At 55.3% G+C, this 20,525-nt stretch overlaps 2 protein-coding genes and 1 non-coding gene across 4 annotated transcripts in view; 2 read left to right on the top strand and 1 right to left on the bottom strand.

Annotated features, from left to right (window-relative positions):
- The window catches only part of TMEM101 (transmembrane protein 101), a 41,023-nt gene extending 30,819 nt beyond the window's left edge, over positions 1 to 10,204 (bottom strand). The window contains exons 1-4 of one of the 2 annotated variants that reach the window (XM_003996972.6): positions 9,992 to 10,187; positions 9,511 to 9,691; positions 8,490 to 8,636; positions 6,685 to 7,711 (exon numbers count right to left, since the gene is read on the bottom strand). In XM_003996972.6, the coding sequence (XP_003997021.1) occupies positions 7,403 to 7,711; positions 8,490 to 8,636; positions 9,511 to 9,691; positions 9,992 to 10,128 (774 nt within the window). In that variant the 5' untranslated portion in view covers positions 10,129 to 10,187 and the 3' untranslated portion in view covers positions 6,685 to 7,402. Of the gene's footprint in view, positions 1 to 6,684; positions 7,712 to 8,489; positions 8,637 to 9,510; positions 9,692 to 9,991 lie in introns of those variants that run through there. The other variant, XM_023243624.2, reaches the window with a different exon arrangement.
- LOC111557913 lies at positions 513 to 645 on the top strand. Its single transcript, XR_002738322.1, has one exon. It is a non-coding gene; the product is annotated as a small nucleolar RNA SNORA61 (small nucleolar RNA).
- NAGS (N-acetylglutamate synthase) lies at positions 1,353 to 5,697 on the top strand. The gene is made up of 7 exons (XM_011289272.4): positions 1,353 to 1,828; positions 2,395 to 2,669; positions 2,785 to 2,998; positions 3,268 to 3,448; positions 3,993 to 4,164; positions 4,256 to 4,438; positions 5,067 to 5,697. The coding sequence occupies exons 1-7, from the start codon at positions 1,412 to 1,414 to the stop codon at positions 5,218 to 5,220; spliced, it is 1,596 nt and encodes a 531-aa protein (XP_011287574.2). The 5' UTR covers positions 1,353 to 1,411; the 3' UTR covers positions 5,221 to 5,697.
- Positions 10,205 to 20,525: the final 10,321 nt, after the last annotated feature.

A 20,525-nucleotide genomic window follows, 5' to 3' on the forward strand; every position in this document is an offset into this window, starting at 1 on the left:
GAGCATGAACAGGGGAGGGTCAGAGAGAGGGAGACACAGAATCCAAAACAGGCTGCAGGCTCTGAGCTGTCAGCACAGAGCCCGACGCGGGGCTCGAACTCACAGACTGCGAGATCATGACCTGAGCCGAGGTTGGCCGCCCAACCGACTGAGCCACCCAGGAGCCCCAATTCTGGCTTTATTCTTAAGGCTTTCTTCTGTTTAGAGCAAGTGATACTGGCCTTCTAGTTACAATTTCGATAGGGATAAATTTTAAACTTGAAAACTTTAATACTAAGGGTGCCTGGGTGGCTCAGTTAAGCATTGGACTCTTGGTTTTGGCTCAGGTCATGATCTCGTGGGTTCAGGGGTTCCAGCCCCAAGTAGAGCTCCACGCTGGCAATGTGGAGCCTGCTTAGGATTCTCTCTCTCTCCGACACCCCCTTTCAAAATAAATAAATAAACTTTTAGATAGATAGATAGATAGATAGATGATAGATAGATAAAAACTGTATTACTAATAAGGATGATTTACCCTCCGGTTCCCTTTCCCATCAAATCTGAACACTGGTTTTGGTGGTCATAAGAGGAGGAAGAGAAACACTGAAGCTGGCCTCACAGTGCTTATGGTCTGGTATATAACCCATGGGCTAGTTTCAAACAAGGTAAAAAAAAAAAAAAAAAAAAAAGGGCTGGCTGAGTCGTTGAGCCTGGGACTTTAGGTGGGAGGGGGCACTTCGGGTCCTCTGTCCCCCTCTCTCTGCCCCTTCCCTGCTCTCTCTCTCAAAAATAAACGTTTTTTTTAATTAAAAAAAATAAGGGGTGATCTGAGGATATGACAAAATTCCTCAAAGTGGTACCCAACGTCTGGAGCTTGGCATACCCTGGTAATCCCATAATTCCTGATCTTCTTTGAACTCAGAGGACAGGGCAGAGGCACACCCGACCTCCAGCAGAGAGCTGGCACTCCCCCACTCTCCTTCCACTCTTCCCCACCTCTCCTTCAGGTCTCCTTCCTCAGTCCCACGGCAACTGCCACTTTGCTCTCCCCTCCTGCCCTCATCGGACTCCCCTTTAATCATCCAGAACCCCGCAGACGGCCAAAGCCACTCAGGGTCCCCCGAGCCCTTCCTGGAACCGGCCTTGGCAACAGATTAAAGACGCCCCACCACGGTTTATCTCTGCCTCGTGACCCGCACTAGTGGGTTCCGTCCCCCGCGGGGGCGGGGGTTTCTGTTGGCCCCGCCCCCTGACCCATGGCCTGACCCTCTTCAAAGGCACCCAGAGACTACTCTGCGCCCCCAGTCTGCGCCCCGCCCCGGCTGGTCCAGCCCCTCCTTGTAGCAGGTTAAGAGCCCCCCAGAGCCGGGAGCTGCGGACAGAAGCGCGCTCGTTGGGGGGTGGGGGTGGGGGGCCAGTCGTTCTCGTTGTCATGGCGACGGCGCGGGTGGCCTGGGCCCTGCGAGCCACCTCTGTGGGCGGAAGGCTGCGCGGTCCCCGAGGCACCGGGGGCGCCCGGAGGCTGAGTGGCAGCGCGCGACGGCGGGCGGCCAGGGGCACCAGCCCGGGGCGCCGGCTCAGCACCGCCTGGGCGCCCGCCCAGCCCGCGCGAGAAGCGGCCGGGGACGACACCCACTCGCCTGCCGCGGGGGAGCCTGAGTGGACACCGCCCCCCGCGCCCCCGCTGCCCCCCGAGCCCCCCGGGCGCGCGGCCGGCCGCTCGCTGGTGCAGCGGGACATCCAGGCCTTCCTGAACCAGTGCGGGGCCAGCCCCGGGGAGGCGCGCCACTGGCTCACGCAGTTCCAGACCTGCTACCACTCCGCGGACAGGCCCTTCGCGGTCATCGAGGTGAGCGGAGCCCGGCGCCGGCCGTGTCACAGCGAGGGGATCGGGGTTGTGCGGCAACGTGTCACCAGGCAGGGCGGGACCGACTGCAGACTCTGCGCAGCGGAAGCGGGAAGGGGCGCGACGGAGCCGGGACAAGTGCCCCGCGGACTGGGTGAGGCCGCGCGCTCCTCCAGCAGTCTCACGCCCGGGCCCGGGTGAGGAGCCTGAGGCCCCTGATCCGCCAAGTGTGATGCGCTGGAGAACTCCCCTTCGCCGCGGGCGCAGTTAGGGGTTCAGGTGGCAAGTGGGGAACCTGGACGGGAGCCGCCTGGGTTACCCCTCCCCCCAAGGAGTCCTAGAGTCCAAGGTCGCAGGGAGGCACAGAGGGAGGAACACCAGTGTGAGATAAGAGGATGGCAAGACCCAACAGGGCAAAGGGCGGAGCAGGTGCTCGCCGTTGGCCAGAAATGGGACCTGACTGCTCCTGGGCAGGGAAGGGGCACCACGGGGCCTCTGCTGCTGGAGTGAGCAGGTTCGGCAGGAGTCGGGGCCAATGTTGCCGCTCCTGAACGCTCACTCCTCCTCAGGTGGACGAGGAGGTCCTCAAGTGCCGGCGGGCGGTAACCAGTCTGGCCTTCGCCCTGGCATTCCTGCAGCGCATGGACATGAAGCCGCTAGTCGTCCTCGGGCTGCCGGCTCCCACGGCGCCCTCTGGCTGCCTCTCCTTCTGGGAGGCCAAGGCACAGCTTGCCCAGAACTGCAAGGTGCTGGTGGATGAGCTGCGGCACAACGCTGCCACTGCCGTGCCTTTTTTTGGTGGCGGGTCGGTGCTGAGCGCGGCTGAGCCAGCCCCACATGCCAGGTTAGTGCGGGTCTTCCCGGCCCGGCATCTTTAGACCTGGCTACCCCGCCCGCCCGCCCCTGCCAGCCCGGCAGGCCTGGTGGGAGCCTTCTTGAGCACCACGTCTGGCCCACAGCTATGGCGGCATCGTCTCGGTGGAGACCGACCTGCTACAGTGGTGCCTGGAATCGGGCAGCATCCCCATCCTGTGCCCCATTGGGGAGACGACCGCACGGCGCTCGGTGCTCCTCGACTCGCTGGAGGTGACCGCGGCTCTAGCCAAGGCTCTCCAGCCCACCAAAATAATCTTCCTCAATACCACAGGCGGCCTGCGCGACAGCAGTCAAAAGGTGTGTCCCCTCTTTACCGGCCCCATTCTCGCGATTCTGGGCCTGGCCAAACCCGTCTCGTGCTCCCTGCTCGCCTCCCAGACGGGCCCCAGAGTCATTCTCCAGCCGGGTGGGTCGGGAGTGGAGTGGTGCTCAAATCTGAGCCCTCCCCGGCCTAGGACTCCGAGAGGAAGGGAGGATAAAGGGGTCAGTGAGGAAGGGTCTGTGGGGCAGGAGCACAGTCGTGGCCGGCTACCGGCCAGAGGCTCACCCCCTGGCCCTGGACGCAGGTCCTGAGTAACGTGAACCTGCCCGCCGATCTGGACCTGGTGACCAACGCTGAGTGGGTGAGCACCAAAGAACGGCAGCAGATGCGGCTCATCGTGGACGTGCTCAGCCGCCTGCCGCACCACTCCTCTGCCGTCATCACCGCCGCCAGCACACTACTCACCGAGCTCTTCAGCAACAAGGGTGAGGGCCTCGCCTGGGGGGGGGGGGGAGGGAAGGGGGGCTGGGTCCCAGGAGTGAGCAGGGGAGGTGGCTTTCTGCCAGTCAGGAAGCCGCAGGGGGCCGCCACCCCACAAGCTCTCCGCTCTGGCTGCACCTGGGGGAGGTGAGCGCGGAGCAGGTGGGCAGGGTGGATAGACACCGGCGCCAAGTGGGACGGACCAGGCTAGGAACCTGGGGCGGGAACTGGAGGAGGGGTGGGGAGACCAGGGGCTGGAGACCGGGTTTCCGCGAGGTAGGCGGGTCTAGGGGAAGTAAGTGGGACCACAGGCGATGGACGGACGTTGAGGGACAAACTGCCAGGGAAAAGCATCTCCCAGTGTGAAAATCGCCGACGTATCTATGCAGTCCGCAGAACGCATTTCACTGTGGAGGTCTTCCAAAGAGGGTCACTGTCCCACGAGCCCCTGTCCTACCTGGAACCCCCGCCAGGACGCGCAAATGCAAGAGCGGATTGGGACCTGGCTCTTGGGCGAAACTAACACCTCCTCCTCCATCCCACCCCCAGGGTCCGGGACCCTGTTCAAGAACGCCGAGCGGATGCTGCGAGTGCGCAGCCTGGACAGCCTGGACCAGGGCCGCCTAGTGAACCTGGTCAACGCCAGCTTCGGCAAGAAGCTCCGGGACGACTACTTGGCCTCGTTGCGCCCGCGGCTGCACTCCGTCTACGTCTCTGAGGGGTGAGCCTGCGAGCCCCAGAGGGCGAGGGACAGAGCTGGGCAGCTTGGGGCCGAAGGGAGGTCCCAGCCTGCCTCTCCCCCGCTGCGCCAGGTACAACGCGGCCGCCATTCTGACCACGGAGCCCGTACTGGGGGGCACCCCCTATCTAGACAAGTTTGTGGTGAGCTCCAGCCGCCAGGGCCAAGGCTCCGGGCAGATGTTGTGGGAGTGCCTGCGGCGGGACCTGCAGACGCTTTTCTGGCGCTCCCGGGTCACCAACCCCATCAATCCCTGGTAGGTCCCGCCCCTCCCGCCTCCGGGCCGCCCCGCCCCCCGCCCTCCACAGCCACGCCCCAGAAGGCCGGGCTTCCCCCAAGGAAAAGGCCCCATTCTGTGAGGCCCGACATTCCCCAAGGGAGCAGACCGCACACGGAGCCTGAGATTTCCCCCTCGAGCAGAGCACACTTAACCCCGCTCTGCCCCGCTACAGTGGATTCCCTGAAGACACTCCCCGACTCTCCCGGAGTCTTGAGAAATCCTGACCCTCCAGGCTTCATTCTAGGTCCAGTTGCCAAGCCCTGACCCCAGGCCCACTGCATCTCCAGCGGAGCATTTTCTCCTCTCTCCTTTTCCTTTTGCAACTATCCCTTCACCGGGGTCTGTGGGCACCAAGAGGTGAACAAGAACCCCACCCCTGGGGGGCGCCTGGGGGGCTCAGTCAGTTGAGGGTTGAGCGTCTGACTCTTGGTTTTGGCTCAGGTCATGATCGTGGGATAGAGCCCCGCCCTCAGGCTCAGATAATAGCAGGGTGTCTAGCATGTCGTAGGTCCTCAAAATAACCAGTGAGTAGTGAGCACTGGCCTTGCCCTAAAAGTTCCTTCCTCCCACCCCCCCCACTCCCCCCACCCCCCCCCCCAACCAGGTACTTCAAACACAGTGATGGCAGCTTCTCCAACAAGCAGTGGATCTTCTTCTGGTTTGGCCTGGCTGACATCCGGGACTCTTATGAGCTGGTCAACCATGCCAAGGGGCTGCCCGACTCCTTCTGCAAGCCGGCTTCTGACCCAGGCAGCTGACCCTCACCACCAGCCCCGCAGGCCCTGGGATAACCAGGGTGAACCAAAAGCCATGCCTGCTGGAGGTGACCCCAGGCAGCCGCAGGCTGGACCAGGCTTGTTGGCTAAGGATCTGCAGAGGAGGAAGCAGCCCCTACTCTACTCTGCCCAGAGGGGGGCACCCAAGTGGGGACAAGCACAGGAAGAAGGGTGTGCCCAAGACACCCCCCCCCCACTGGCTCCAAAGCTAGAACCAGACAGCCTTCAATTTTCAGTCTAGAGATCTTGGGGGGGGGGGGGAGTGGGGGGCTTGCCTTCCAGGGCTCCACTCAGGGCTAATCTTATAGGTGGGCCAGTCTTCTGGCCGCTGTGCTGTCTTGAGGCTCCCTTGCCCACAATATTACCCTCATTTGCTTGATATTCCACCACTTATTTTAATTCTTTTGGGTCTTACAACTTTCCAGGAGGCCTCGATTAAAACACAAACACTTGTCTTGAGAGTGAAGTAAAACACACTTGAAAAGAAATGAGCAGTGACCCTCTGAGAGCAAGATCCCGAGGGCCGGGGAACCAGGGGACTCCCGGGGGAAGAGGAGAGCTCAATGAGACGGAGTGCCCCCAAGATCAATGCTGCCACCGTCTCCCTCAGCTGGGTGTCAGCAGCCCCCCGAGGGGCTCCCTTACTCTGGAGTTAGGAAGCGTCCTCCACCCCACAGACCAGACCGACAGCAGCCGCAGCTGTCTCTCCAAGCCAGGCTCTGAGCCAAGCGCAGACTTGCATGTTTTCCCCTAGGCCCCACTGGAGGCTGTCTGCTTCTGTGGGAGGGGAACACTTCAGCCTCCTGGAGCCCAAAGTCAGAGGTTTCATTCCGCATTTTTGGCCCCCACGATGCACCAGGCCCCAGGCTGGCCGCCAGGCTACTTTCAATCAGGAAGTGCATGGACAAGTAGGGGAAAGACCACCACGGCACAGCAGGGGCCACGACAGAACCAAACCCCCAGAGCAGCCTCTGACTTCCCTCGGGAGAGGGGTGGCGGGGGGGGCACGGCTGTGCACGGACAGGCATCAGACAGGCCTGACCTAGAATCCAGCTCTGCGGTTGGAGGCAAGCTGCTTGCCTTCTTGGAGGCTTCTTGGAGCTTCCATTTCCTCATCTGTAAGATGTCAAACCCTCATAGGGGAACCTTAACATTAGCTCTCCCCCTCTCGTTGCCCTCCAAGAATTCTTCAAAAGAAAGCAGGAGGACCGAAAAGGGGAGGACAAGACAACCTACAACACAGGGACCGAGGGTATGGGTCAAAAGCAGACCACAGGGAGGGTCTTGACCGGACAGCCAAGGATTGTGGGAACTCTCAGAACAGGGCAGAGATCACGGGAGGACTAAAGTGGGGCTTAACCAGATGTGGTCTTTCAAGAAACCCAAGATCAATCCCAGCCAATGGCAAAGTGCCCTGTGGGGAGAGCGGAGAAGCAAAGCCAAACATCTATATAAAATGTTTATTTTTGGAGGACTGTGTGGTCTGGTGTTTGGGAGGGCACTCACCCCAACCAGGCCAACCATACGGCTGGAAACAGAAGGCAGGAGGCGGGAAGTTGGCCGATGCCCGCCCTACCCCTGCACACCCCAGACTGGGGCCTGCTCTGTTTTCAAGGTGGGGCAACAGCTAGTGCGGATTCTGCCCCGGCATACCCTGAGAACTCACGTGACTTCTGTGGGGCCCCACCCCTCAGCATCTCCCGGCCCGAACCACACATCAACACACATATATGCACTCTCAGTCTCCAAAAAAGCACTGTAGAGCCCAGCTGCTCTTGCCAGGTTCGAAAAGGAATTTTTCACATTTGCTCACTTCCGGTTCGTGAGCAGTCTTCTTCCTCTGTCTCCCACTCTCAGTACCCCCACCCGAGCCCTGCCTTACTCCCTTCTCTGGGACAGCAGACGCAGGGAGCAGTCGGCCTCAGCTCTCCTCCTAACGAACAGGAAAAAACAACCCCGTAAGGCATCATCCTCAGGGTTCCCACCCCCAAGGGCTGAGCCCAGGCACTGGGGAAGAGACCTGCGTCTTACCGACACATACACACATAGCAAAGAACCAAACCAACAGAGCAGAAAGCATAAAGAAACACCTGGGCCAGCAAGGAGGAAGGCAGGGTGGCCCTCAGTGGCTCCCTGCACCCGTCTCAGCCTCTTGTCGTGCAACTCAGCCATCAGTGGCCAGGATGACAGCGGCCCCAAAGATGCCCACGCTCTCTCCAAGGAGCTTCATCTGGTTCCAGAACTCAACGCGCCGTGTGTTGTGCCAGTAGGCAACGTTGCCGTCAATGAGCAGCATGACTGGGGGTAGCAGGACAGCCAGGATCTGGGCGGCCAGGGTCACGTAGTAGCCCGACAGGAAGGCCAGCGCCAGGACGCCGTAGAGCACAAAGAACAGCTGGATCATCAGCTCCCCTCCCGGGAGATGGTTCAGATACGCCAGCCGGTCTTCCTTGCTGTGCTGCAGTGAGTAGGCCTAGGGACACACATCTGCTAAGTCTCTCCAACGGGCGGGGGAGCTTGTCTGGGGAGCACTGCCCCTGAGATGGCACCTGAAAGTCAGCCTCTGCAAGCTGGGCTTCTGGCTCCCATCTCGGACTTGGGGCTCTCTGAAAAGTAGGACCCGCGTCTCCCTCACAAGTCTCGGGAGCTCACGAGGTTAGGGCCTGTCTCTCCTCACCCTGGGGGGGGCGCCGCTCAGGAGGACGGAAGTGTGTCTCCACAGCCAGACTGGGGCTCTCACCTCTGAATACACAGCGCTGCGTGTGGAATATGGTGCCCGGTAACTGAGATGGGGCCAAGCGACCCGGAGCCTGTCCAGGTCCCCATCCACACTGGCCCACCCCTAGGTCCTCCACTAGTACCATAACTGGCTACCCTAGTCAACCTCCATCAACTCTGAGTGGCAGAGCCCCATCTGGGGCCTGGACCCCACCAAACCTCTCCTTGGCCCCCTCTCCCAGGCCTCTGGGGACTGAATCCACAAGAGGACCGGTCCATCTCATTCTCCTGACTCTCGGGCTTGGGACTGACCGGTCAAGCCAATGTCTTCTCTCCCCAGTGCAATGATGTTGGAAGAAGGGACTCTCAGCCAGGTCTCAGGCCCTGGAAGCCCGAGGCCAAGACGCTGACTGAGGCAATTCCCAGGAGGCAGACCATCGGGAACTACATGCCCACGTCCCTGGGCTCTGCCAGGCATGGGCTCAAACCTCACGCCCAGACAAGCGCTTCCAGCCAGCAGTCCCCCAACCTACCACGCAGATGAGGTAGATGCCCAGGAACACCTGGCCGGTGGACTGGAGGGAGCGGCTGCGGGGCTTCCGGCGGTACAGCTCCCCAGCGCCGCTGGCCAGCACGAGAAAGCCGCCGATGATAGCAACCGTCCGCGAGTACATACGGACCTAGGCCGAGGTGAGGGGACCCAGTCAGAAACTGCAGCCACCACATTTCTCCCGGCTGTCCAGAGCACTGAACTGCCCATCTCTATACACCCCATTCCATCTGATAAACCCTTTCACCAATTCCAAGTGTGGTGGGCAGGTGCAGCAGACAAGGATAACTCTTTTAATCAGAGTGGAAACTGAGGCCTGGCAGGGTTCATAAAATTGGCCAAGGTCCTACAGAAAGTGGCAGAATCCAGATGCCAAGTGTTGCCCCATCCATCTCTACTCGCAGGTGTGCAGACTCGAATCCCAATGTTCCTTCTCCTATATAGTACAGAGTCTGTGCCATTAAGAAAACCATTGGTCTCACTATCCTGTTCACACTTCTGCCTCCTCTACTGGATTGACAGTGCATTCCTTGAGGGTGGGTAGTGCCTTTGTCCAGGCTTATCTCCAAGGCTGCATTCTGGCGTTTTAAGGTTTAAATGCTGCACGAAGATTAATTAAATTTCATAAAAATCAGATGGTTGCAACCGGTTACTCTCCAAGGTCCCTTTTGCCCTATAGTCTGAAATTACTAAACTAATGCTTTAAAGGGTTCTGGGAACTAGGTGACCTGGGTTCTGGTCTCACCTGTAATGCTATGTGTGATGTGACCCTGGGAAAATGTTTCTCATCTTCCCACCTCGTTTTCACACTCTGAAAGGCAGTCCTGTGTGGTCCCTAAGTTCCTTTCATTCTTCCAGTCTGTAATAATGTCCACAAGCCCGGGGGTTCTGCCTTCCCAGGCTTCACACTGTGCACCTAGCTGGCACCATGCATTACCCAACTGCCCCGGGGGCACTGGCCTCTGGCTCCCTATCCCCATCTCCCCTTAGGCCGAGGTGCTCACCTTCAGCCAGTCCCCGTAGTGGACGTAGCCCCCGATGTAGGCGGCGTAGGTGCTAATGGCCAGCTGGAGTGCGGCCCCCAGCGCGAACCAACGCCGCTTCACTCCAAAGGACATGAAGCTGGCGCACAGTACGGCCGCCCCCAAGTCGAAGTACAAGTAGGGCACTGGGATGTCGGGCTTCCTGCGAGCCGGAGAGGAAAAGAAGCAACGGGGACAGGATGAAGCGGGAGAAGAGCCTTGCGACCCCTTGAGTTCCCACAAGCTCCAAGCTCCCCCAAACCGGAGACCCTTCTCACGGCCAGGACCCCGGCACTACGCCCGATGCCCACCTTGCCCCAGACCAGAGCCCTTAACAAGTCTAAGGTCCCAATCCCTCCCCTGCCCAAGGGTCCCAACTTCTTCCCCACCTCACCGCACCCCCGTTCCTGGGGCGGGCCGTACCGCCCCCCACCGCGTTCGGCGGCCGCGTGGGCCCGCTCACCGGCGCGCCTCGGCCCTTTCAGCGTACAGCATGAGCTGGCTGAAGCAGCCCCAGAAGGGGCAGCGTGTGAGCAACACCGAACCCAGCTGCATGATCAGCTGCAGCATCCACCGTCGCGAACCCATCTTCGACGCCATCTTGGAGAAGGGCAGTCCGCTGCGGCGTCACTCCCGACGGGGAGGCCGGCGCCGGGATGCGACATGCAGCTTCCGGGTCCCGAGGAGCGGAGGAGGGCGAGGGGGCAGCATCTTTCCCTTCCGACGGGAAACAACGCTCTCGCTTTCTAGTTCCGGACCGAAGGAGGTGTTCCAACTGGGAGTTCGGCCTTAATCGCCGCTCATGGAGACTAAAGGATCCCTTGTGTGGCTGCAAAATTGAAAACTAGACTAGAGGAAGGTTCCTTATCAGAACCATGGGCAATAACTTGACGTAATGAAGCGAACTAGTCTTTGACTGATGCTAGACCTGGGCTCAATCCTAACTCCCAACTCTGTGACTTTGAGTATATTACCTACACTTTCCAAGACCCATCTCTCAAATGGAAAGGAGATCTACCTCAGGGTTGTTCTGATGTGTACATGTGGCAGTGTGGGTACTAGCTCATAGTAGGGTGCAACACACACACACACACACACACACACACACACACACACACACACACAAAATCTCTCTACTTTTGTTTAATTTCAGAGTAAGGTGTTCCCTTGGCTAGGTCACTTGTAGACAAGTCTGGCTTTCCCTCTGTCCCGAGAGGAATAAAATCTGATGTGGATATATGGGACATCTTAAATCAGTGTATTCTCTCTAGCTCCAATGCTCCTGCTCTAGCCCAAACTACCATCTTTTGTTGGTTTGACTGCAGCAGGCTTCCAACTGGCCTCCTGGCTTCTCCTTTGGCCTCCTTGTTTATTCTCAGCTCCTCTATGTTTTCATAACTATCAGGTACCCTTCTGTTGAATCCCTGAGAACATTGTTAATTATATATTTGGGATTCTTTGCTAATGACCAGATTAGCAATAGATTGTGGGTTTCATTAGGGCAAGGTTTCTGCTCACAGCCTAGTGTAAGATGCATTCAGGAAACAGGTGCTAAATAGATACAAGAACAAAGGATGTCGCCACTATGTCTCATTCATAGTACTCAGTGAGTATTAGTTGAATAAGTGGGCAAAAGTTCCCGGCCCTCCAGGATTGCCACCACAAAGCCACCCCGCTCATCTCTCTGCACCCTCCTACCACCCTGCAACACAAATTCATCTTCCCATATTGAAGTTAAGCCCCTACAAGCACTCCCACTAGACTGTTTAATTCAGGTCTGATTGTTTCCAGTTCCCTGGGGTCCGGAGAGGGGCCTTGCGTCCAAACAGTATTTCTGACAATGTGAATTAAAAATTCCCAATCAGCCAGTGAAAGCTGACAAAACACCTCTCACATTTTTTACAAAGTCACTGGGATAAACAGTGGGTATAACAGAAATGTGATGGAGGGATAGATATATTCATGCAAAAAACAAAAAACAAAACAAAACAAAAAACTAGGGAACAGGATTGTGTATGTGCATGCTGGGATTGGGGGTGGGGGAAAGGAATCTCCAGGCAAAGGGAATGAGAAAAGGCCTGGATTAAAGGCCATTTTGTCTATCTCTGCCCACGTGCCAGTGACAAACACATGCCGTTAAGTTTTCCACAGGCACATAGCATAGAATCAAGTTTTCAATTGTTTTTGTTTTGTTTTGTTTTTCCCAGGCTCCATCCTTGAGTTAAATGTGACAAGATGCACAGCCCTTGGAAAGGAGCTAAGGTGTTGAGGACAACTGGAACGGACTGGGGTGTTGCCCACGGGAGCAGTACCCCTACCCCATCCCACCATCCTCATGACTTTAGCAACAACAGAGGCCAAGGAGAGGTGTGGGGAGGGGCAGGAGACCAGGATTAACCAAGCTTCCCTTGGTTCCCAGCCCACCCCCAGTTCCCTCTGGTCTTGTCTCCACCTTTTACTGCCCTAGTCCCCAGAGGGTTGTTGAGAAGCACTAAGGGCCAAATCCTTCTTTCTCGGGTTGAGAAAGATGCTGACATTCTGCTAGGTCAGAGAATAGATGAATGGACGGGTCAGAGGCTCTGGGAGAGGAACACAGCCATTTGTCCCCCTGCCCCCCACCCCTCCCACTCCTGCCTGGGGTGGCAACTGAGCTGTAAAGACTTCTGAAGAACAGCCCTTCCCCATCTCTATCCGCTCTCCCTCCTCCAGCTGCCTCCACTTCTCTCTGCAGCGCCCCTCCCCCACCTCTCCAGAGGGCTCTCCCACCCCCCCAGCTCCTCTGAAGCCCTGCCTGCACTTGCGCTCTGCCATGACCAGAGCCACAGTGGCCAGCATGGTGCCCAGGATACCCAGCGTGGTAGTCGTCTCAGCCAGGCAGAGCCGGGCCTCCGCGCTGCTCAGCACCACCCCTGACTGCCGAGGGCCAGCATGTATCAGGTTGCCCAGGTCGGCCACTCATAAAAGTGGCACAGGTGGACCAAGCTTCCCAAAGGCCCACTGCAGGTCACAGTCGTGCAACCCGGTTTTTGGCCAGCAGCAGCTGCGTGCCCACCATCCAGATGTCTGCTGTCACCTTGAAACCAAAGTGCTACAGCCAGTCACCTATGAGAGGGGACGCCCAGCACCAACAAGGCCACAAAGGCCTCAGCCTCTAGCTCACTGATGTTATCCCCAGTCAGAGAGAGGACCTCCAGGCCTGGCATGGTGGCCAGGCCCCAGATAGGGATTCCCAGCCTGCAAGAGTCAGTGGAGACAGAAGAGGCCCCCGAGCCTGGCTGTGCCCAGCTTGGTCAGCCAGTCGTGACTCAGGTCCAACTGCTCTAGGTGCCCCAGGCCCCACAGGCTGCAGGGGTCCCGGGTGACAAGCAGGTTGTGAGAGTAGTCCAGGCAGCGTACAAAGCCCAGGCTGGCAAAGAAGTCCAGGGGCAGGCAGGCCAGCTGGTTGTGGCTGAGGCGCAGCCGCTCCAGGAAACCCAGGCGCCCCAGGGCTCCAGCAGCTGGATCCCACAGGACACTGTGAGAAACAGCAGCACCCGGTCACCACAGGCTCTGGAAGGAGCCTCCTGGCAGGCGACTCGGATTATCGTGGCGCAGCTACGACAGCCACTCACTCTGCCAGGGAGCCTGGGAGGGAGCCTCAGAGGGTAGAGGCCCCCGCAGTCCACAACACTGCCGGCAGCTGGACGGGTGCGTGGTGCTGGGCATGCTGCCGCCGGATTCCCAAGGAAGGCCGATGCCACCACCGTGGCCATGGCCACTGTGAGGAAGCGGCCACACCAGCCCCAGGCACTCGTGGATGCATTGATCTTCGTGCCTCACTCCTTCACCCAGGACTCTGGGGAAGCGTGGGCATGCTAGGGGGAGAAAAATAAAGGCACCGTTCAGGGGTCTCACCGTTTGCCACGTGCCCCAACATGGTCTTAAGGACACCTGCCTCCATCTCCCACAAACTTACGTGCTACCGAGGCTTCTGGCAAGAGCCGTCACAGCCTGAGACCCCAGCACCCTGCTCCCCCACCCCAGCCACTTCTCATTCCCTTCTTCCTACTAGGATGAAAAGCAATCAGGGAAGATGGCCTTTTTAATCCCCGGCGCCCCTTCTTTACTCCCTCTCCATACCCACCCTCACCCCCACTTATTTCCCACACAGCCCAGGAGCTACTCTGCCTTCTCCTGCCCCTAAACATGCCCTTGGTCACTCAACCAGCTAACATTCGCAGAGTCGTTGTTCTGCAAGAGGACACAGCCTCGCCGAGATCCTGGCCCTATCTGACCGCCTAGACGCTGGCCTAATCTGACCACCGAGGTCAGGGCCTCAGGCCATGGAAGTTCAACACACTCACCAGTGTTCCTGGCACCACCACCTGCCGAGTGCAGCCCCAGCCCAGGAATGACAGTGGAGAGATCTCAGCTCTAGTTACCTGCCCTCCTGCCCTCACCCCAGCCCCAAGCAGTAAGGAGATAAGCTCTCAGGGTAGCCACAGCTCTGAGCGAGGATTGGGGGGCGAGGGGGGGGGTCAGGTTGAGGAAATCTCCAAGGCCTTGTGGCCTTATATGCAGGGGAACAGGATTTTGCCCCGCTTTTCTAAGAACGCCACTCTCATCCCACCGTATAGCCTTCTCCCCGAGCCCCACACCCTGCTCTATCTCTTGTCCAGATGGTAGCTTGGAGGACCTTGGAGGCCTCAAGTCACCACATCACAGGTCCACAAGTCAGGAAAGAGCCAGGCATCTCCTCTTTCATTCTATATATACTATACTGTCTGCCTAAGACATCTGCCACCAGCTATAATTCAGCTAGGTCTTGTCTAGACACAAAGGAAGACGTTCTCTCTTGTTTTCACTAGGCCGAAGGTTGAGATACCCCGTTCTGGTCTTCGAGAAGTATCCAGCATCACCTTCTGAAATAGAGAGGGATCTGGGGCCAGGTTGTCTGTACCCAGCTCTTCTGCCTTGCCCTAGGAGGCCAACCAAACAAGTTACTTTCTAGGTTTCCTAGTGTGTGTGCTCACCAGCCCCACCCAGCAAACTCTTAAGAGAATCATAATGGCCATATGGAAGAGCTGGTTACCAAGGGCCTGGCGTCTCATTAAAGGCTTCATTTAATCCTCAACTGAGACATTCATTTTACGAAGGAAACTAATGCTTGGCAAGGATACAGAAGTTGCCAAGTCATACCGCTAATTAGTGGCTGAGGTGCAGTCTTCTACAACCTCGACCTGTCTGAATCCAGTCATGCTCCTGACCACTGAACTACAGTGCTCCAAAGACTGGGCCGCTGTCCTGCATGCCAGCCAAACACCCCTCGAAGAAGTTAAGGTCTACAGGTGAATAACACAGACGATCTTCAGAAAGGGAAGAAGAGCTGAGCCACCATCAACTTAGGATATGAATCTGACCCATCGGTTGATCAGATCTGAGCCCCTTTGAATTAATTCAAGGGATCTGGCTCAGAGAAATTATGGTGAAAATTTTGAAAACTGTCAATAATCTTTGAGGGGTGCCTGGCTGGCTCAGTTGGTAGAGTTTGAGCCCCACATTTGGGTAGAGATTACATAAATCCTTTTTAAAAAAAATTAAAAGGGGATTCTCTGTCACTCGCACTCCCCCCACCCCCGCTTGCACGTGCTCTCTCAATTTTTTAAATTTTTAATATATATATATTTTTTTAATTTTTTTTTAACATTTATTTATTTTTGAGACAGAGAGAGACACAGCATGAACGGGGGAGGGGCAGAGAGAGAGGGAGACACGGAATCGGAAGCAGGCTCCAGGCTCTGAGCCATCAGCCCAGAGCCCAATGCGGGGCTCGAACTCACGGACTGCGAGATCGTGACCTGAGCTGAAGTCGGACGCTTAACCAACTGAGCCACCCAGGCGCCCCATATATTTTTTTAATCTTTTTAACATGTATTCATTTTTGAGAGGCAGAGAGAGAGTACAAGCAGGGGAAGGACAGAGAGAGAGGGAGACATTCCACGGCAGGCTCCAGGCTTTGAGTTGTCAGCACAGAGACCGACATGGGGCTCGAACTCACGAACTGTGAGATCATGACCTGAGCCAAAGTCAGACACTTAACCAACTGAGCCACCCAGGCGCCCCTCGATATAATAAACATTAAAAAATTTTATAATAAGGGTGCCTGGGTGGCTCAGTTGGTTAAGCATCTGATTTCAGTTCAGGTCACGATCTCATGGTCTGTGAGTTTGGGCCCCGCATCAGGCTCTGTGCTGACTGCTCAGAACCTGGAGCCTGCTTTGGATTCTGTGTCTCCCTCGCTCTCTGCCCATCCCCCACTCCTGCTCTCTTTCTCTCTCAAAAATAAACATGAAAAAAATTTTAAATAAATTACAATAATCTCTGAGAAAATATTACAGACGGTTGCCAGAGACGAGCTCAGCAAAAGTTCCAATTTTCACAAGTCAGACAAGTGTTAACAACAGTTAAAATTCAGAGCGTGTTGTGTGATCGGTTACCTAAAACATGATGACACTAGGTGCCCACATGAGTGCACCCAAAATAAGTTCCACTCAGACAACTTTAATTCCTTTTTTGATAGGGTTAACCAGATGACCATTGGAGACAAACATCTGGATCTTATTAAAGTCTCTCATCATATCCCTCGGGATAATGAAAACACAGAAGACAGTTTATACAAATTGGAACTAATACAACACTGGGATGGATAACTGCTATATTACAGAGTTAAGATTTTTTAAAAACTCTTAACAGGTTGGAAAAGCTGGCTGAAAAAAAAAACAAGCCATTTCACTGGAGAAAACAAGACAGCTCCCAGTCACATCTGTGTGCCCCTTACCCAGGGGCTGCGAGGAAAAGGAAACATCCTGAAGAGCAAGGGCTAGCATGCAGGAGACCTAAGCTCCAGCCACAGTTCTAGAAATGAGCTGCTGCTTAGGACAAAAGGGCAGAGTACCATGTGTTGCTTCTCAAAGCAACTGAGCTCCCCCATCGAGGAAAGTGTTCAAGTAGAAGAGTGCCTGGGGGGCTCAGTCGGTTGAGCGTCCGACTCTTGATTTTGGCTCAGGTCATGATCTCACGGTTTGGGAGTTCGAGCCCCGCGTCGGGCTCTACGCTAACAGTGCGGAGCCTGCCTGGGATTCTCCCTCCCTCCCTCTCTCTCTCCCCGCCCCTCCCCACTTGCGTGCACACATCTCTCAAAATAAACTTTAAAAAAACTTTAAAAAAAAATATTCAAGTAGAGACAAGCTGTCAAGGATGCTATGGAGGAGGATATTTCAACTGGAAGGCTGGACTATTCCATATGAACTCTAACATCCCTGGTGTCTCTAAGTGCTGAGCTTCTGATACTGCCTGGGCCATCCCTGGCCCTGGAAGCATCCTCTATTTGCACAATATTCACACACTGACTTCTGGATTTACACGGCTGCATATCCTTTCTATAGCCAGGACCTGAGGATCACAGCAGGACGCTTTCAGAAAGCCTAATCTGAACAAAAACCAAAGTGTATCTGATGACAGCCTCCATCTGTAGGGGTGAAGGGTCCCATTACTATAACCACTCCCTTGCAGATATCCTCAGCGGAACTCCCGTCTCCCTCCATCGTACAGACCTGACGAACACCCTTGGTTGTACCCAGCTACCCACCTTCTGTGTCTGCACCTAAGTCACTTGACGTGACGAACATGAAGTCACACAATGGGCATCTGGTTAAACCCTAAATGCACGAGTACGGACCTGAGCAATCATGGCATTACCCGTGTTTACTGAACTACTGGACACGTGCTCCTTCACCCTCACCTCCCTGCCAAATCTACGAACCCACCAGCAACTGTATTGTCTTCTCCTGCCTTCTTCATGGTGGGAGAAAGGCACCCTCCTGTCAGAGACCAAAACATCTTCTGTGGCCACGGTTCTCACCTCCCATCTTCGCGGAGTTTGCAAGAAGACAGTCACTCCTAAACACCTGGCTCCAGCCCAGTCCTCCCCACTGGACGCCAGGCTTGTCATTCAGCTGCCCATCTGCCAGCTGCTCTTTAGTTTCACGGGCAAGACAAACATGACAAAATAAGGCTTGATTTTTCCACGAACCTCTTCCTCTCCCACCATTCACCATCCACACACAAGCCACCCTCCGTTCCTCTCCCCCTCACCACCTTGGCCTCAAACCATATCCGTCAGCAAGCCCTGTCAGTCGTGAAGTCATCTGTCACCACCGCGTCTTACCTGGGTTTCTGCAACAGGCTCTTACTGCAGCGGTCTTTCTGCTTCCCCTTGCCACCTGACACCAGACTAAAGCCTTCAGCAGCTTAAAACCCCCTTACAGCTCCCCATTGTGCCCAGGACAGACTCCAATACCTACAATGGCAAGAAGGCCTCGCATGATCGAGCTCCTGCCAATTCCTCCTTCTGGCTCACTAGGCTTTAGCCAACCTATCTTCTAGCATTTCCTAAACACCCCAAGTTCTTATCACCTTCAACTTAGCACTAGCTCTTCCCTCTCTCCAAGTACTCTTGGCTGGCACCTCATTCAGATTTCTACTTAAATGGCAGCTCAGGGACCATCCCAGAATATTCTCTTCAGAGCAGTACACATACACCCCTATACTAGGCATGAGCAGCTGCTCGAAACTCCGATAGAGACCAGAAAAAAAGGGGCCGGATTAGAAAAAGTAGGGGCCAGCCACTATAGCCCCTCTGCTAAAACTAACTGCTAGAAGGGCACCTGGGTGGCTCAGTCAGTTGGGTGACCCTTAGTTTCAGCTCAGGTCATGGTCCCAGGGTGGTGGGATTGAGCCCTACGTTGGGCTCTGCGCTGAGCATAGAACCTGCTTAGCATTCTCTCCCTCTCTCCCTCTCCTCAACTGACATTTGTGCTAAAATTAAAAAAAAAAAAAAAAAAAAAAATTTTTAATTAGGGGCGCCTGGGTGGCTCGGTCAGTTAAGCAACCAACTCTTAATTTCGGCTCCGGTCACGATATCCTGGTTGGTGAGATCAAGCCCCGCGTCAAGCTCTGCACTGACCGTATGGAGCCTGCTTGGGATTCTCTCTCTTCCTCTCTGCCCCTTCCCCACTGGCGTTCCCTGGGTCTCTCTCAAAATAAATAAACTTAAAAAAAACAAAAAAACAAAACTGTTGAAGTCAGCATCAGAAGGGTTAATTGGGAGAAAGGGAAGAGAAGTTAGTTGAGAGAGAAGTCACTAGAAATCTACTTCCCCCTCACCTCTCTTTGCCTGTTTAGGAAGAGATTTAGTTCCACTTTAGACTTTTCAACAAAATTGAGAGTTGCAGGGAAAATGGGACAGGAAGGCCACAACCTGACCAGGGTTGGTCCCAGCTGCCAAAGTTTGCTCTCCATAAACCTGAGGGACAGCCCTGCTACTTCCACCTCGCTCATCTCCCACGTCCTTTACTGGTCCCTTGTCCTCTTGCCATGCTTGACTTCAGGCGTTCCTCAAATCACGGTCAGTCCTGGATCACTTGCCGTGACTCAGGCAACTCATCTAGTTATTGAACTGGTAACTTTCAAAGGTCTACCTTCAGTCATACAATGGCTGGGTGCTGGGGAATAATACAAAAATGAGTTAGTCACTATTTCTGCCTTGGAGCCTCAAAATCCCCCCATTAGACCACTCAAGAGAAACCTGAACAAGTTACTATAAGTAAGTCATACATGCCACAGGAGTGCTACAAAACAATTCTAGGAATAACTTTCTACTAATTAAAAAGTCAAGGATGACTTCACAGGTGGCTTTGAAGCAAGGCATTGTAGGGTAAGACAGACGAGATAAGATAGGCTGGGAGTCATCTGAGAGATCACCTAGCCCCATACCTTTCCTAGAGAACAATTCCTGAGATGCTAATATTACAGAGCAAGGCAACCAACTGGCAAGTTTCTTCTGACATTGTGAAGCACCCCGCACTGTCAGAAACGCAAGGGGCAGGGAGAAAGAAGTGTCTTAGAATCCGGAGGGCATGAAAGACGTTAACAATGGGGGGGAGGGGGCTGCTGGAGGGAAAATGTTTGCCTCATCTTCTAGTGTCCGTATTATGAGCCACGTAAGGCTTTTAGAATATAAAAGAACAAACTCGTTTTGAAACTTGATTACCTAGCAGCAGTCTACGACCAGTGGATCAGCCCAAACTGTTAGGCTGTTTTCACCTGTTAAGTACTTGGGGCTGTTATGTCAAACCCCTTAAGTTTACGCAGTACATGGCGGTGACTTTGAGGTTCTCAAAGGGGAATTCTCTGGCACGAGCAGACTCCAGCAGCGATGAGAAAGCAAATCCATCACGCAGAGCAGACAATGGCCAATCCCAGTTCCTAAACTTGCCCCTGCCACTCTCCCAACTGCTTACCCTGCAACGTGGCAGGTCCTGGCCTTATACATTCTTACCACAGTATCCTATCAACGGACAGCCGAGTCTATCCAGGTGTAGGACTGAAAGCTCTCTACATCTTTTACTAACTAGTAGGTCTTGTGGAAGAACAGATTGCGACACACACATTCTTAGCTTCAAAAACGTCAAGGAGCCTTTACCCTGAATCACTGGCTCCGGGCTGAAGCCCCTGACCTAATACTGAAGTGCCTGAGCAATTTTCAAAGCAGCCAAGAAGCTGCTCAGACTCTTAACAGCACAGACTCAGTATCAACTCACCACAGGAAGGCTACGAATGCCCTACAGACAGTTCTATGCAGCAGTAAACTCAAAGGCATGTGGCAGTGGGAGGTCATCAGGTGCTGGGGAGGAGAGGTCCCTGTGCACTGGGGTGGGGGTGGGGGGTGGGGGGAGAATGGCACAAAACCAAGGAGACATTGCAAAACCTGTACATGTGTCATCAGAGACGCGAGCCCCCCGCACTATACTCTTCAACAGTTCAGGGTGCTTCCAACCTAGCAGGCAACCTCACCCAGTCCTGTGTTCCATCCTACACCTGGCGAACAAGTGAGCGACGCACAAGACGTCAGTTTGGAAAGTCACAGAGCAGTGACAGGAGTCCACGAGTGGATAAAA

Source organism: Felis catus, chromosome E1, assembly GCF_018350175.1.
Source record: "Felis catus isolate Fca126 chromosome E1, F.catus_Fca126_mat1.0, whole genome shotgun sequence".
Taxonomy (NCBI): domain Eukaryota; kingdom Metazoa; phylum Chordata; class Mammalia; order Carnivora; family Felidae; genus Felis; species Felis catus.